The sequence below is a fragment of the Aphis gossypii genome, chromosome 2 (genome assembly GCF_020184175.1).
Source record: "Aphis gossypii isolate Hap1 chromosome 2, ASM2018417v2, whole genome shotgun sequence".
Classification (NCBI taxonomy): Eukaryota; Metazoa; Arthropoda; class Insecta; order Hemiptera; family Aphididae; genus Aphis; species Aphis gossypii.
In genome coordinates this window covers 46,463,534-46,481,353 of record NC_065531.1, presented here as the reverse complement: position 1 = coordinate 46,481,353, position 17,820 = coordinate 46,463,534, and the positions used below count along the sequence as shown (strand labels likewise).

At 27.5% G+C, this 17,820-nt stretch overlaps 4 protein-coding genes across 6 annotated transcripts in view; 1 reads left to right on the top strand and 3 right to left on the bottom strand.

Moving 5' to 3' along the window:
• Positions 1–4,855, bottom strand: part of LOC114119073 (calcium/calmodulin-dependent protein kinase kinase 1) — a 50,574-nt gene extending 45,719 nt beyond the window's left edge. Inside the window, exon 1 of one of the 2 annotated variants that reach the window (XM_027980539.2) lies at positions 4,627–4,855. The gene's annotated coding sequence lies outside the window, so the exon portion shown is untranslated. The remainder of the gene's footprint in view (positions 1–4,626) is intronic. The other variant, XM_027980537.2, reaches the window with a different exon arrangement.
• On the top strand, positions 3,420–10,438 carry LOC114119075 (uncharacterized). 2 transcript variants are annotated; one of them, XM_027980540.2, is made up of 3 exons: positions 3,454–3,557; positions 8,692–8,808; positions 9,741–10,438. In XM_027980540.2, the coding sequence occupies exons 2-3, from the start codon at positions 8,782–8,784 to the stop codon at positions 10,329–10,331; spliced, it is 618 nt and encodes a 205-aa protein (XP_027836341.1). In that variant the 5' UTR covers positions 3,454–3,557; positions 8,692–8,781; the 3' UTR covers positions 10,332–10,438. The 2 variants fall into 2 exon arrangements, with proteins under 2 accessions (XP_027836342.1, XP_027836341.1); XM_027980541.2 differs by lacking the exon at positions 8,692–8,808 and having other exon boundaries at positions 3,420–3,557.
• LOC114119072 (vacuolar protein sorting-associated protein 41 homolog) lies at positions 5,072–10,558 on the bottom strand. Its single transcript, XM_027980536.2, has 2 exons — positions 10,410–10,558; positions 5,072–7,970 (listed from the first exon to the last, which is right to left on the bottom strand). Exon 2 carries the CDS (start codon positions 7,951–7,953, stop codon positions 5,440–5,442), a length of 2,514 nt encoding a protein of 837 aa, XP_027836337.1. The 5' UTR covers positions 7,954–7,970; positions 10,410–10,558; the 3' UTR covers positions 5,072–5,439.
• A 2,374-nt stretch (positions 10,559–12,932) lies between these two features.
• On the bottom strand, positions 12,933–16,786 carry LOC114119063 (protein unc-45 homolog A). The gene is made up of 2 exons (XM_027980524.2): positions 15,319–16,786; positions 12,933–15,232 (listed from the first exon to the last, which is right to left on the bottom strand). The coding sequence occupies exons 1-2, from the start codon at positions 16,589–16,591 to the stop codon at positions 13,716–13,718; spliced, it is 2,790 nt and encodes a 929-aa protein (XP_027836325.2). The 5' UTR covers positions 16,592–16,786; the 3' UTR covers positions 12,933–13,715.
• Positions 16,787–17,820: the final 1,034 nt, after the last annotated feature.

Here is a 17,820-nt window from a genome sequence, read left to right as displayed (position 1 = left end):
AGATGTTTGATACTACTGGTACTATGGTATAATTATTCACAATTTTTCTTGAAACAAGAAAAATATTAAAAATCAAAATTAATGAAAATAAAATGTTGAAACGTCAACATTTTCAGAAAAATAAACTACATAAAATGGCTACCTTCAATTGTTTTGAAAAAAATATTTTTAAAATATTCTACCAAAACATTAAATTAAATTAAAATATGAAATACTTGATGTTTCTATTATTTCAGAAGATATCGCAATGGGTAAAACATCACAGGACATCCTGTATACATATGTAGTAGTTTTATTTTAATACTCGTGAAAACTAAAAACTTAAGAAACTAGAATAAATTATAGTTTGGCTGCCTGAAAAATTATTAACTAATTTTTAAAAACATCTGGTAGTTTGATGAAGCTTATGGCTACGTGACTGCTGCAACTAAATATCCAAAGATTTATTAATCACTAGAATGTAGGTACTAATAAAAAATATGACCTACTAAAAAAGATGGTTACCGCTTTGCTGTAGGTACACAGCTAGGTATCGAATCAAACGTGTTGAAAAATCACTATAATGGATTTTGCTAATTTTAAATTCAATTATAAACCATTGTATATTATGATGAAAAACAATTCTTATTAGTGATTTACTGTAAGCTTACTAAATACATTTCATGATATTATATTTGTATGATAAATTTCAGAAAATATTGCATGCATTTATTCACTATAAATATTTAATTATTTTAATAATATTTATTTGTACCGTATTATATTAACTTAATAACAATTAATATTATCTATCTGTAAATACTGTAAAACAGTAAAAATAAGTTCATACTATGTATAAAGAGATAATATTGTAAAATAAATCAAAAAAAATAATTGTATATACTTAAATTCATAATAATATAAAAAACATAAAAGTTTAAGTTCCCACAAATGTTTTTAAATTACAACAAAATAATTAACATAATATAGTTATTTATCTTTTAAATAAGTCAGCGGATCCCAAAAAGCTCACGTCTATTGTTTGCTTATTTCCAAACAGCTCCAGTCAAAAAAGGTTTAACGAACAGATAAATTCCTAAATAGCTCTTGTAGAAATTTTTTTTTTAAAAATAGTAGTTCATTATGAACATCATTGACAAATTTTTATCGAGTGTAAACGTATGAATTATATAAAAAATTATGCTTAAAATAGTAACCCAATGTATGATTTTTTTATACTTCTACTTATAGGTACATCGTACATGCATTTTATTCATTTTATCAAGAGGACGTCATACCCGCACTTGTTGTCTCCGTCTTACACACGACATAGACAAAACGCGTTTACACAGTCTAAGTAAAATTCGCTCAATTTCGGTTTTAGAGTAAATAGCTATTATAAAATTGAATTGTGACAATATTTCTGAAGACAAGACAAGTAAGAAACTTAATGATACGCGTTTATACGTTTACACAATATTTAATAATATCCCACTTTAAAACTGTAACTATTTCTATAATGGTGTATTTGTATCTAGTACGTTAAATATTCCGAACTGTATTTATAGTAGGTAACTATAAAATATCTGCTTCATAAAAAATAAATAAAAATAGTTATTTTAAAAATAACTTTTTTAAATAAAGTTTCACACGTTATTTATTGAAATATTATAAAACTTAAAAAAAAAATAAAGCTATTTGACACAATAATAATGCTATATAAGTATTTTAACCCATGTGTTAGCGGGTTTCGATATCAACATAATTTCAAGGTTTAAGGTTTAGTATCATATCATACACATGCAACAGTCAAATAGATAAAAACGTATGGAATAGTACACACACACACACACACACACACACACACACACACACACACACACACATACACACACACACACACACACACACACACACACACACACACACACACACACACACACACATACCATAAAATACAAGTAAGTATAATACTACTATAGCTATCTAAAGGTCATGGAGCCGACCTCGACACCTCCGCGTCGTTTCACAAAAAAGACAATTCCCTTGTTGTTTCTGATGTTTTTTCGTGTCTATACGTTATTGATATTCAACTTGAATAATATAATGCGGCAGTACAACAAAAACATAACCACTGAGATATGAATATTAAAAATTAATTTATGATATATCGTTGCTAAAAAATACAAAGTAAATGTTATAGACGAAATTATTTTGTCAACAACTACATTATATATTATATATATTATTATATAAATAGTTTGAATTGAATATACAAATAATTGTTTACATAAAAATTAAACATGTATTAAGAAGTTACCATAATTTATTATATAAGTATTATGAAATTAACCCACGAATATACATCAATAAAAATTTTACAAATGGGGAAAACGAAGGTAGTTTACGGGTGTTCCGTGGGTAGTAGAATGGTATGGCGGATAGTAAGGCTATAGAGTATAATATACACTACTCTAAGATGATAAAATTAAGTATGTATCCAATTATCCAAAGAAATGTAGGGCAATCCAGTTTCTAATAAATTTAAATAAATTTCGTAATCAATGTATTTTGTACGTCGCATCAGATTAATTTGAAATTAGATTTGAAATTTTAAGATATCTCCCGAGATAGAAGGTCTAAAATAAACACTGTTACTTAAGTTTGGTAGGTATAACCGTTTAAGAAAATTTCAATTTTACAATAGTGTAAAGTTTATTGCTAAATCGTAAAATGTATGAAAATTTTAATACAGTACATGTATCATAATATATGGGCTATTAAACATAATTTTAAGTCTATAGAAGGTATAATAGACATTAGACAATAATCATGTTCTTGCTTTTATGTTATTAGGTACAAGTGCACAATAATTTAGGCCTTTAGGATTAGTGTAAATAGTAATACGCAACTTTTCAGTTCAACATCCATACGAATTGATTGTATTTTATATTGTATACACAACAGGAGAATCCTATTAATTATTTACAAAGTAAAGATAAAAAAACCAAGATAAACTATTTGATGAATATATTAATATTTATATATATTGTACTATTATAGTAGGTAACTACCTGCTACAATACTGCTAAACATCTCGTCTTAACTTCATATAATTAACTAATATTAGGTATGACGTATCTTTGTATTATTGAATCATTAATCAGAAATTAATTGGTAACACAATATACTTATAAAACTAATCCAAGACTAAAGACAAAATATAACATACGCGTGTTACACACGCATACAAACAATACTATGTAGTGATACCTATATCATTAGTATCGCTAACACACCATCTATATACGAGAAGAAATTTGTTTTATTTTTAATATAAAAATATTTTTTTTAATGAGTTCATTTACTTGACTTCAGTGGTTTTTAACTCTTTATTCATTTTTGATTAGTGGTTTTAATTTTGATGATTCTAAATCTATGTTTATTTCTCGAATTACAAATAAAATGTTAACAATTATAAATTTTTAACAAATGAAATATTACGATGTAGTTACCAATAAACCATAGCCTTGATTTGAATTAAACTGTGGTTTGACACCAGTTCCAGTCTGATACAGGTGATACACTATAATAATATGCTCCTATATTAATTATTTATAATAAGGTAAATATTTTAGTCATATTTCATTCTTGTTGTTTTAATGTATATCTACATAAATAAATGTGGAATTTACAGAAAGTAGTCATATAATTTAATAATTATATGAATAAATAAATAAATAAATTATGTTGATCGTGGTTCGTGGATCACGAGTAAATTAATTATTGTGGAACTATCATTACTCATAGTTAATTTGTTTTTATAGTGCTTAGTATATTTATATATATATATATTGGTATAGCAATAAACATGCAATAATGTAAATTATACTCAATTCATACACGCATATTTTGTTTATAAGTTTTTAGTTATTATAAATCCGGAGAAATCGTGTAACTCCATACAACAGTAGTTTATACAAGATATAACATGATTTAAAATAAAAACTATGATATCTATTTAAAGTTGATAATTTTACTATTTTTTAATTATGTTTATGTGTATTCTTAAAAGTTTTAAAGATTATAAGATCACAAACATGAACACTTGCGCTCAAAAACTAAATTATAAATAAGTGTATTTTCCTTAAGCGATATGTATACACAATATACGTGTCTACACTTACGTATATTAGAAAATAATAACAATTAAAATCTGTTAATTTTAATTTTTTAACTGAATTATATTTTATATAAATACGCCATGGAAATTATTTTAAGAATTAAAAATTACTAATAACACTTTTTTTACTATGTTTAGATAATATATTACTATCATAACTGCTTTCTATTTAATTTTTCCTGATCTTTAAAATACATTAATACGAGTTAAAATTTTTTTGTTTTTAACACCTAAATTCTTATTAAAAATATCTATAGGCTATGGTTAACATCTCATTATAAATATGCAATTCAACTCTTTACATTTATGTAACATAGATAATACATACATGATACTTCCTTTAGTTTTATAAATTATATTGAAATTCTAAGCAAAATATTTTAAAATGTATTATTAATAATAAACAAACGTACATCTTCCTAAGTTAACAATTAAGTTTTAATAATAATATTAGTCAAACTTACCTATAATGAAATTGAACAACGAATGTAATACTTTCAATACAGCGACTCAAAGCTTTCGAAGAATATTGATAAATAAAATATTATCGAAACTCAAGATGTTAAAAATAAAATACATATACAGTATCATAAATCTAATGTGTACTAATAATTGTACGGTCCGGGTACTTAGAAATCACTTTCCGACTGCCACGAGGCCTCGGCAAACACTGAATTGTTTACTATTGGCCAGTCAGCAGTAATATACAACCAAACACGCTCACTACCTCTCCTAATACATGAACTTCAATATAGAAGTGTGGCTGACCTTGCCAACTACTTTTGGCCAATCTGACTAGTGTAGTCGCGTCGTGATAGGTGATATGTTTCAATTTTTTTATCCGTGGTTCAAGCGCACAAAATTATATAACGTTATTAATATATATATAAAAAAAAAAACAATATGATGTTGTTGTATAATATTTTTGGTTTTTGAGTGTATATATTTCAAAACCCACGTTTAGTTTATTGAAAGTATAATAACGAATATTAATGATGGTAATATAAACATTTTAATTAGTAATAATATTTTGGAAAAAAAAATAAATCATCTTCATACATAGGTAATAGGTATAACAATAATTATAAAATCCATCGAACTTATCAACCATACATAAGTAGCCACGGAGTACACAAGCGTACAATAAAATAATTGAATAAGAGCACATGTACAGATCTCACGTTACTAGTATAATAAGTAAAATACACGCCGCAGTTTCGAACGAAAGATCATACCACAAAACGATAAACTCACGTATTCCGTATATATGTAGATACTCACTGGAACGCCGTCTGTTTCGTCCGACTGTCCGTGCAAATTATGCACGCTGTCTCTAATCCGTCTGCGGGTATGCACTGCTCATGGAACACATGTTGACAGCAGAATATTAATACGTTTCCCACAGTATCCTGGCCAACGATGCATTTTTGGCAAGCGTTGCACAAATGCTGCTCATCTACACCACACCCTTTCCTCCGAATGTTGTACAGCCGTTCGTGCAGGTCGAAGCAATCGGACACGACAATTTTTGTACATCCCTCTTCCACGGACACTTGAAGATTGTAGTCGGTCATCATCTTGACAAGCGCGTCCTTTAGGCCCGGTATCTGCGTGCGCTTTCCTATCCGGCGGATCAGAATTCGCGGGTCTACGTATGTACCAATCTTTCGCAATAGTACTTTGAGGAAATTCGGCTGGTCCAAAGACAAGCCGATCAGGTCATGCCACAGGTCAACGTCGTTTTGGTCTTTGCAGAACTCAATGGCTTGCTCGATGTCCTGCAGTTGAGACATGACTAGGTTCAGCGCGTCCTTGGTGTTGCCCATTCGACCCAGCAAATACACCATTTCAGGATAGTATTCGAGCCGCTTGCATTCATCCAATGCCAATGCGATAGAATAGTTGTTGCTCCGCTTCAGTAGCGGCAACAACTTATCCCGTGCAAATGTTGCATACAGCGACACCAAGTCCTTGTGCAAATTTCGTCTGGCCAACATCCTCGTATCTTTCTTTTCTAGGGCATCTAAATACATGTACAGGTAGAGCCTATTGTCCTGTAATTTTGCCACGGCTATGTCGATGGGCACGGTGTCCTTCTCCAAAAGTATCTTGATCATCTGTTCACAGTCCAACTGCATTAGATCTTCAATCATGTCGTGTATTAGTGGGTACAGATTTTGTTTGGTAATCAATTGGAATATACCCTTGTGGTTTAGCTTTAAGTATGCTCCTAACGCTTTATCAAACTTTCCGGAATGAGTATATAGAATAGCCAAGGCTTCTAACAATTCTGAACTTGAGTTCACTATTAAATGTTCAATTAGCGCATTCGTAACAGCAGACACATTGTACAGTGATGATGACCATTGTTTTACGATTTTTAAAAATCCTTCAGGTTCCAGTTTCAAATACTCGTATAACACCATTTCATAAATATGAGGATCTAGAGTTACTTCACCTCTTGGTATGTAAGCACTTACTTGACGAAGTTGATGTACTTGTGCAAATTTAAATATTTCTTCTTGCCAAAGTTTTTTATCATTTCCAAAAAGTTCGGCAGTCAACTGTCCAGCCTTTACATATTCTTCAACGAACAATAAATGGTCTAAAAACTTTTTGCCTACAGATATTCGGGAATTTCGATTTAACACTATATTTTTAGAATTTACTATTTCCATTGCCTCGGCGTATTTGTTATGTTCAATAAGCCATTCTATTCTGTCGTCTGCATCGCATGGATTTGCCACTACGATATCTTTTGGACTAACTATAACGAATAGATTTTCCACGACTAAACTTTCAAGGGCATAATCGTTGCAACTAAAATCTTTAAAATCGCGTAAAGACAAATTATCAGTACACAATTCAACATATTTTGATTCTTTTGCTTCAACTACATATAATTGTGGCCTCATTGCTTTTTCATTTTCATCTTTTTCTTTTGAATAGCATAATATTACTAATTGATTATGATTAAGTGGCCCTATCCCAGAAATAAAGTAATCTATACGAAACATTGACAGTGGTTCTACTATGTACTCAGGAACGTCCTTAAGTCTTTGTAGTCGACGTTTAACACCACAAATTCTTACTGTGTCAACCCAACCAACAAGTAATGTTCCACTATCTTTCCACGTCAAGTTACATCTGTAAGTACTAGGTATTATGTTGTTTCTTTTATCCCATTTAATGAGGCCTAGTGAACATCGAGAAATTATATCATATACTCTGAGACCTATATTCGAAGCCCATGCAACAAAACGATTATGCCACCTCATATTATGCACAACTCCTTCAACGTCACACAAAAGCACAGATTTTGTACGTCCAAGAAAAGTTCGCTCGTGAAGCATAAGACGATCATCTCCAGTGATGAAACGCCGATAATTGCCAGATTTGTGATATAAAGGATCTATTGCGACAGATTTAACACAACGGCCTAATGAGACCTCCTGAGAATCTTCTGTTGTATAAAGACCATAAACAAATACATTACCATCATCTGAACAAGTAGCAATGAATTCACCACGACTGTCTATACTTATTTGATTAACTGCTACTGTGTGTGGTCGTAGTTGTCGGTTATTTACAATGTTACCTTCAAAATCCAATAAATGAATAGAACCCCAATTAGTACCAATACATAAAAACTTGGGGTGAGCAGCAAGATAACTAACACCGTCTTTAGTTAAAATAGTTTGAACATCATTAGTAAGGCGTACATATTTAAGTTTTGGTTCAACTTCTTCAACTGTTTCTATGTCAGATTTTTCATCAGATTGATTTGTCATTGTTTGGAACGTTGTATCTGAAATAAAAAATTGACTTATTTTAAATTATTTATAAATAAACGTCATAATATAATTACATTATCTAATATTATAATAATATAGTTTATTTCAAAAATGTAATCATTATTATTACATAAATTAAAATGCCAATAAAAAAATTAAATATTGTTGATTTGATTTTGTAATTCATTTTATAATAAATTATTAATTGTATGTCTATATTAATAATGAAACATTTTATGAAATGTAATACTTTGATTAAAACTATAAAAAAATTACACTTAAAACACTAATTTTTAGTATCCTAAAATGTTTAAATGTTTTGATATTATTTAATATTATTTAAAATTAATAGTTTAAAGATATACTAAAAGAGTTAAAATTTTCTGTTTCAATAACAAATAGGTATATTAACTGAAAATAAATTATTATTTTAAATAATAACACATTTAGGGTCATTAATCACTAATTAATTTTTAAGTGATAATAAATAGTCATTAACTAATCTATACTCAATTAGTCGTTTTTATAAATTTAAAGTCTAAAATGCAAATGGAATATATATTTATAGTTTGTACACATTTCAAATTAGGTTTTAATTATATACATCTTAATTCATTGATTAACTATAACATACAACTTTTTAAAAGCCCACATTCAGAATACCACGATGAGGGATAGAGAAAGTGTATAATGTATATTTAATTCAAATATTCTAATACTTTTTTTTAATAATAGTCTATACGAAAATACGGTTCAGTAGTTCTACATCATCCTAACAGTAGTTTTTTTCCAAAACAGATATCTTCGTTTGTACAAAAATTGAAAATGGGATTGATCTTATTAGTTTATTTAGTGAGTATAAATAATAAATCTTTAATTATTTTTAATCTAAATAAAATTTAAAATTATAGCCATAATCCATTATAAAAACAATAAAATATTATGATTTATAAAAATGATACCAGTCCTGTTTTTTCACAAAATGTACATATTTAAAAATCTTTAGATTATAATTAATTTTTTATAAAAAGTTATGTGAAAATTAAAATTTTTTTTTTAAAGTATATATTTATAAAACTAAATGATAAAATAGGTAATACATTTCCTTTTAAATTACTTTAAAAAAAAAATAAATTCTGTTCTAGTTTTTAGATTCTGTTTTTTCTGAACATATGATTCAAATATACATATTAGGTATACGTTTTGAAAACGTAAATAAAAAAATCTTAATTACCAATAACAGAGAACAGAACCTACAGATATTTTATAGACATTATGCTGTTATTGTATAGTATTATGTGTCTGTAATTCAAAAATAATAAATACAAATATTATAAAAAAACAATATACTATTGATAAAATACATTGAAAAATAAGGAATTTTAATTTTAAATAACACAACAATAATTATTGACAATAATTGTCAAAAAAAAAAAAAAATGTAGATTAAGTATTAGTAATAAATAGTTTGTTAAACAAATAAATTTATGTAGTAGTAATATTTAATAATAATACTACATTTTTTTTTTTTTTTAACACAATGCATATATTAATGTTAATAGATATTTTTTCCAAGCAATATTACAATTAAACATAAATAAAGTAATAAAATATATAGAATACATTATAGAAATCAAAGAATTTTAATAAATTTAAAAAATATATGTTTTTTTAAAACAATTAAATAAGTATAGCTTAAGACATACTTTTACCATGTGATTATCTTCTCAACAAACTGTTGAATTATTGACATAATTAATGTAGTATATTTTATATCTTAACAGATATTAATAACAACGACAGTTATTAACATATTAGCAACTACTATACCAGAACAAAATGAAATAAATAGGATGCCGAAATCACTATTAGAAAAAGTTCTTTATCCTAGAACTAAAATCCAATCTACAATAAACCACCATTCTACCGAACTACATAATTCATTTGGTGTTTCTGGAAATGTTGGAATTGGATTTCATTTTGGGACTGGTTATAGAATAAAAAATGGCGATGGAAAAGAAGATCAAGAAATTGTACATAACAAAATTTATGATAAATATTTGGGTACTAGTTTTGGTTTTGGATCATTGGGTAATAATAAAAAAGGCCATGTTGAAAACATCGAACAATCAGTTTCGGCAGATCAAAACACTATTTATCACGATGAAGTTAATTTAGTCGATCAAGAGTCTGACAATGAACTAATTCCAACTACAACAACAACAGCAAAACCAAAGGCCGGAGTCTTTAGAAAAATCAGTAACTATTGGGCAGCTGAACAATCAGAACCCAAAAGTGACTATACCAGCAGCGGTATTTTTAAATGGAGTATGCAAAAATTAAAAAACAAAAATAATATAGGAACACCAAGATAAAAAAATCTTAACATGCCTATTTTTTTGTAAATCTATAGTATTGTTATTATATTATATAATAATTAGCTAGATACTTACAAAATTATTTTTTAATTTTAATATTACAATAGCACTTAAGGAAAAGTATGCATAGTTATTAATTATTGATATATTATATATTATGATTTATAATTTTAACAATTCAAATAATTAGAAAATCTTGGTTTACAATTAACACGATTAAAAACAAATCTGTAATTCACTATTCAGAAATCTAAATGTTTCTGTTTTTTTTTTTATACATATAATGATAACGCGGATAACAATATTTTGATTATTTGATAACCCAAAAAAATAAATAAATAAATCTTAGAAGACCGTGATAATGAATATGGATATGTTCAAGGCATAGAAAAGAGTATCAAATTACTATCAATATACCTTATGTCAATACACCTTATGAGTTATGTCATAAGCATAACTCATAAATCATAATCAATATTTGTATGCAAATATTTATATTAATAATGATCATCAGTGTCGTAGCCAAGATTGGTTTAGGGGCTATAGCCCCCTATTAGCTGTATTTTTTATATTGTTTTAAAATACTTAAATATATAATAGAAATTTTTTACACATTTTAATTATTTAATTAATATATTTCTTGTTATTAGTTGTATAATAGAATATTTGAGTTAAAAAAGTATTATTAAAAGTGTTTATTAATTTTTTTTTTGTTTAGCCCTCCCATAAAAATACCAGACTATTCCTCTCTTAATAATAATGTATATATGTATACGCATTTTTTTTTATTATATTAATATCTTTAAACTTCGGCCTGTCATCATAGAAGCATTATAGAATTTAAATGCTACTAAACCAAAAAGCAGATGATAAACACTAAACATATTGTTTTGCATTGGGTTAAGATGCATTTAAAAAAATGTAAAAATGTAAAATGCATAAAATTTGACTGCGTGTGTTTCGGCATCCGTCACTACGCTCCTCGGCGCCGTAGCTCCGCTCCGCACAAATCGAAAATATCCCTCGACTAACGACTTGCTATGTAACGCCACCTCAAGTAGGCATTGGGTTAAAATACATTTTAGGGTACTACTTTTATAATTCAAAACAGTCAAAATAATTGCAAAAAATCTCCAAATCAAGTAATTACTGAGGTATTTAACATATATACGATATACAGTAATAATTATTAGTCGTAATTACTTAAAAACTAATGATTTCCGCCAATTTATTTTAGCACCATCGTTCTTAACTCGTTAAACACCCCTTTTCAAAAAAAAAAAAAATTGAAAAAATAAGTTCGCCCGGTAAAGTAGTCTTATACCGACAATTTTAAATCATCTAATTTAATCTTATATTGATCACCCTAAAATCACTAAAAATAGGTTTGTCTTATGTATATAGGTACCTAATATATTGGGTTTTTGATTATTTTCATAGTTCATTACAACTAATAACTAAAGTAGGTATTATAAAATTAGGATGAATAAAATATTTTCATTTTATATTTATTGTGTATGTAGTTAATAATCACTAATGCGCAAAATGTGTTACTTATTGTGTTCCAATTTTTTCTATAATACATTTATTTTATGCATTTAATGTTTTATCTCTATACCACAACCACGACTATTTTGTGATTCGTATTATATAACACATCACATTATTCACATTTCACATACCTGTACACTATACAATTATAAAATACGAGCATCTACCCGTATAATTTTAATCGTTAATTTATTAACAATTGATGTAGGTAACATATTAATTGTAGGATACGTGGCGGGCCAAAACTTTCACTTTATTTGCTTATTTTAAAAATTTTAATGATCATATCTTCTAAACTTTAAGATCTAAAAATAAACAAAATGGTATAATTATACCAAGACCTAGGCGGTATTTTTATATAGTATATATCATTTACCTTTAACAGGTACTTATTGACTTCCGTAGTTACTTAGATGAATAGATGATAGATATTGTTCACAGATTTATGGAAGTCGAAAGTAAAAAGTAAACCATTTATATCGAGGGTTAAAATCTGGGAGTAAAGATTTTCATTAACTTGAAATTATTACTTACCTAACTCTAGGTCGTGAAGTTACATTTTTGCGCTAACTCAGAGTTTCGATAACTTGCCCTTTAACTCTTAGTGGTGAAACGCAGTGGCGTATTCACGGGGGCGATTTTGGGGGTTCAAACCACCCCATTGGGCTTTTTTTTTAATGTTATCTTTAATAATTAAGATTTATATCTATTTAATAATATTATGTTGTAGATATATTTATATTCCTGTAACCACCCCCATAAAGTCATTCTGGATACACCACTGGCGAAACCGGCCTTTAATCTATTACATGTAAAATTATATCATTAGTTTAATTTATGAAATCCCAAACTTTCAACTTAAAATATTAACAATTGGTGCGCTAAACAGAAAATAATAATAAATATTGTTAAAATTGTTAATAATGAATAATTGTTTACATTTCAAGACTTCAAGTACTGTCTAGTGTCTATAGAATCAGGACAACTTACTGTATTGTCTATTAATATAGGTAATAATATTAATTAAAATAAAATACTTATCAATAATTAATAAGTGTTAGAATTATTTATTAAAAAAATCAAATTCAATATTTTAAATATCAAAAAAATTTTCTATAATTAAAATAAATTCATGTTAATATTATAAAATAAATTCAAGTTAATATTATAAAATAATATCATGTTAATATTACATTCATAAACAATTTTTAAAATAAATGTTAAGTATAAAACAATGTATAAGAAGTTTGTATGACTAGAAGACACAGAGAATAAAGCTTAAAGATAAACAAAATAATACTTTTCTTTAAAATTCAACATAATATATAAAAACTATACTTGTTGAATACCCTGTTAATATTATTTAATTCAAGTTAGTTATACTTGAAATAATCAAATGTCTAAATTGAAATATTACAATTTATAATATAAAAAAATGTATTATACACTTTCAAATGAAAAATTCAATTCACAATTTTTTCCACAAAAATAATGTTACATTAAATGACAAAGTATAAATAAAAGTAATAAAACTATATTATAATCAATAATAATTAAATATTAATTTTTAAATAATAAGTAATAATCTACTAAACACAGTGTATCATGGAGATAATTTTACATTAAAATTACTTTTAAATGTGTTAGATAATTATGTTACACTCAGGGCCTCTGTATACTCCATGATAGTAGGGACAACAATTGATCATTGTCATAACACTACTGAGGTTTGTTCTTAATATAAATACAGTATAGTTTTTTAAATTTTATAAATATTTATTAGTTAAAAATATAATGATATTGAAGAGGTATGTAATCTAATTCAACAGTTCATTCTTCTTCAAAATCAGCTTTTTTTATAAGTTTTAAACTTTCTGCTAGTTTCAAACATTTATTGGCCATTTCTCTAATCTCTTTTTTCTTCTCGTCTTCCATTATTGAAAGTGCCATTAATACTTCCATTATGTCAGTGGCAAAAATTTTTTCAGCAATTTCTTTGTCTGTACCTATTAAACTATGTGCAATCACCAAAGCTCTATGCTGCATTGCATTATTAGGATGTGCTAATAAAGCCTTCAAAGATTCTTCCCAATTGTTAAGCTTCATTAATTTTTGACAACATTTTGTACTATTTGACACAGCAATTGCAACTGCACCAGCAGCAGCTAATGATGTATCTTCATCCTCTTCTTCAGATAATAGAAACAACATTTTTAATTTGTCATTTTCACCCTCAATTATCTTTATGACGTCTTGAGACATCATAAGATTAGTAAAACATTGGGCAGATGCTCTCCTAAGCATTTGGTGTTCTTCAAATAAATAACTCTCAATAAGCGGTAGACCACCAGTATCTAATATTTTTTTTCGTACTCTTTCATTCACAGACGCCATGTTACAAAGTGCCATCATTGCTTCAAAGTTTTCTAATGCTGTACAATCCGGATGCAATAAACTTAGGAATGGTCGAACAGATTCTAGGCAACGTTGTTCTTTGAACGAGACTTCTGGATTGATGGAAATTCCTATTCTAGCTAGAGCTTGAGAAGCTTGTCTTTTGCCTTTGGGTGTACCTGAATGAGCAAGTTCCAAAAGAGATTTTATACCACCTAATTTAGCGACTTCACCTCTGATTTCTGGTAGGACACAAATAGCGTTGAACAACCTTGAAATAAGTTCTTTGATGTTTAAACTTTCTGTTTTGGATAGTTGTACAAGGACTGTGATTACACCATGTTTACATAACAATGTAATTCTTTTATTGACAAAATCAACATCATCTAATTCATGGTCTTCGGGTACATGACATTTAGAGAATTTTGCAAGTTCAATCATTTCTGGAATAATCTCTTGTTTTTCATATGCATTACACAAATTAACAAATATTGATACTAGAGCATACATTGCTGATGTTTTCTCTGATTTAGCTAATCCCATAATGGCTACCAATGCTGCTTGATCTTCAACTAGCTTTTCTTTAACTTCTGCATCTAATGTTAAATAAGATAACCCTTCTACAGCCCATCTTTTAGTATCTGGATTGGTATCTGGATGTATTAAAAATCTACGGCAAGCTTCAGCTAATTTAAGAGTAGAGCCTTCTGAGAATGGACGGATAGAAGCATCACTTCCACCACTACTACCAAGTTTACATAAGCCAACCAATGCACGAATACGTATGTCGTCATCACCACTCTTGTACAAATTTTTAAGTATTTGAGTACCTTGTTTTACAATTGGTGTAATCTTACTTTTCTTTGATGTAGCAGCAATAATACACTCACATGCAATTTTTTGCTGTACTTTATCATTTGTTGTTGCCATTGTAAGAATCATTTCAATTATGCCTACAAAGAAAAAGAAAATATTAATACTTGAAATAGGTACATTAACATACACTGTAAAATTCATTAGTTAAATATTCAAAACATACCATCTCTCGATATAATTGAATTTCCAACATCTATTGGGCCCATAAGTAATACGGTTATAGTTGATATAGCTCGGACTTTGGATTCTATATCTGGATCTAATAGCATTCTCTTCAGGAACTCGTCAACCGCACTCACATACTTCTCTCTAGATTTATCACAGGTCATGTTGTCATAAATTTTTGATAAGCAGACTGAAACGTTAGTATGCGAATATTCAGTAATTTCCATTTTGGATTCATATCTGATTTCAGTTAGTTCAGCAGCTACTTCCAACAATCTCTGTAATCCTTTCATATCAATTAAACGTTCAGCCCAATTTATATTGTTAAAATGAACATTTCTTGTTAATATTTCTATAATGGAATCTCTTGCAAACTTATTTATAGAATGTCGGTCCACGGAACAGACTAAGCAAGTTAGAATAGCATCTATTTCTTTAGAGTTCTTTGCACATTTTTCTTCATTTGGTGAACTATCCAATGTGTTAGACATGCCTGTTAAACTATTTAATGCTTCTTGTATAATAAATGTAACACCATTTATTTCATTTTGATTTTCAGTATTTAACGCGTCTATAAACCAAGGAACACCAAGTTCAACTAAAACTTGCTTGGTACGAGTCTCATCATTTTTGCACAGTTGGCCAACTATTCTTAAGGCGTTTATTCGTACTTCAGTATTTTGTTCATTCTTTAAGAGACTTTTAATTTTGTTTACAATACCAAATTTTAACAAACCAACACTTCCACTACTTGATTCTTTAGATAAAACCAATAAATTTTTAATAGCTGTAGTACGCTTTTCTAAATTCTCTTCAATTTTAAAAGCATATTTGAACATGCTTTCAATTTTATTAGATAATTGAGCATTTTCTCTCACTTTCTCTTGTACAATTGGATGTAATCTTGACAAAACAGGCTGTATTTCTTTATTAGTGGGATCAGACGACAAACATTGCTTACCATCTATGTAGGCTTCTTCATATTTTCCAAGCTGTTCGTAAGCACAACAACGACGGAATAATGCTTTAGGATCATTTGCTACTATGTCCAATGATGCACTACAATCACGGATTGCATTTTCAAACTCACCCAACTTGTTGTACACAGCAGCACGGTTTTTGTACAAAATTGATTTATCCCGAGTGTTTTCTTTCAGCAGATCCAACGCAGAAGTGTAACATTGCAAAGCTAATAACCAGTTCCCACTTTTAAATGCTGTATTGCCTTCTTCTTTCAAAAGATTTGAATCTTTAGCAACATCTCCCGACATTTTAAATTATAGACTTTAAACGTACTGATTAAACACGATTTGTTCAGGTAATAAGGTAAAAATCAAATGCATGAGCTTTTTATAACTTATTAAATACTTGGAAGTACGCCAAGAAAGAAACCTTTTATAGAACACTAGAAGATTCTGGAATTTAAAACATGATATATTTTACATTCTTATCAATTAACAATTACTATTAAATAGGTCTTATCACTCATAAATAAAATCTAAAAAATGTAATGTTTGATCACAGATATAGATAATATCTGTTTAATTTTTTACTTATTTATCTACCTATGGTTTGATACGTTGGGCTTTCACTCTCATAATATCACAGAACAGTATACAACAATATTATATTGTTAAATTAATATTAACCTATCATGTTAAAGTTTATAATCATTGTTGTATTGTCGAAATTCAAAATGTTTCTTTTTTTTATCAGCTTAGAATGTTTTGATACACTGTTTCTAGCTTTTACTACAATTCTTTAATAATAATAAAAAATCACAACTTATTAAATAATAAAAACATATAAACTAAATTAAGAAGTATTTTAGAAAATAAAGAAAAACAATTGCACAAAAAACGCAGTACCTATGCATAACAAATTGTGAACATAGTACTGTACAACATAAATCTGAATAATATATTGTAAATTATTCCTCTGCTGATGTTAATTCAAATAAAAGCTCAAGGATTAAAAATTAAAATATATTATATATAATATATATAGGTATTTAATATAAATTCATTAATGAGTATTCATTGCAAATTACTTATTAACATTAAGTACCGATAAATAATATGAATATATGTACAAAGTGAAACCAGCTTATAGAGAAATCCATTTAAATGTAATTATAATGGAATTTTCATCAATAAGTTAGTAAGTAAAAGAAAATTATAGTCTTTCAAAAATAAACATACCTACCTTTAAATATTATTTTATTAAAATTGAACCATTAAAATGTTAAATTTTAGGGAAATAAAATTATTTATAAACATATATTATATTTCTAAGCTAAAGCAAATAGTATAAAATAATAAATATTATCTACATATTATAAAAAACAAGATTGAAATATAAAATTCAAACATTGAAAGTTATAATGAATTAATACTGAATAATTTTTTTTCTTAAACCATTTTATTAAATTACACCAATTACTAGTATATATTCTCAAAATGTTGTCTTAGATATAAGGTAAATGTTTAAAAAAAAAAAA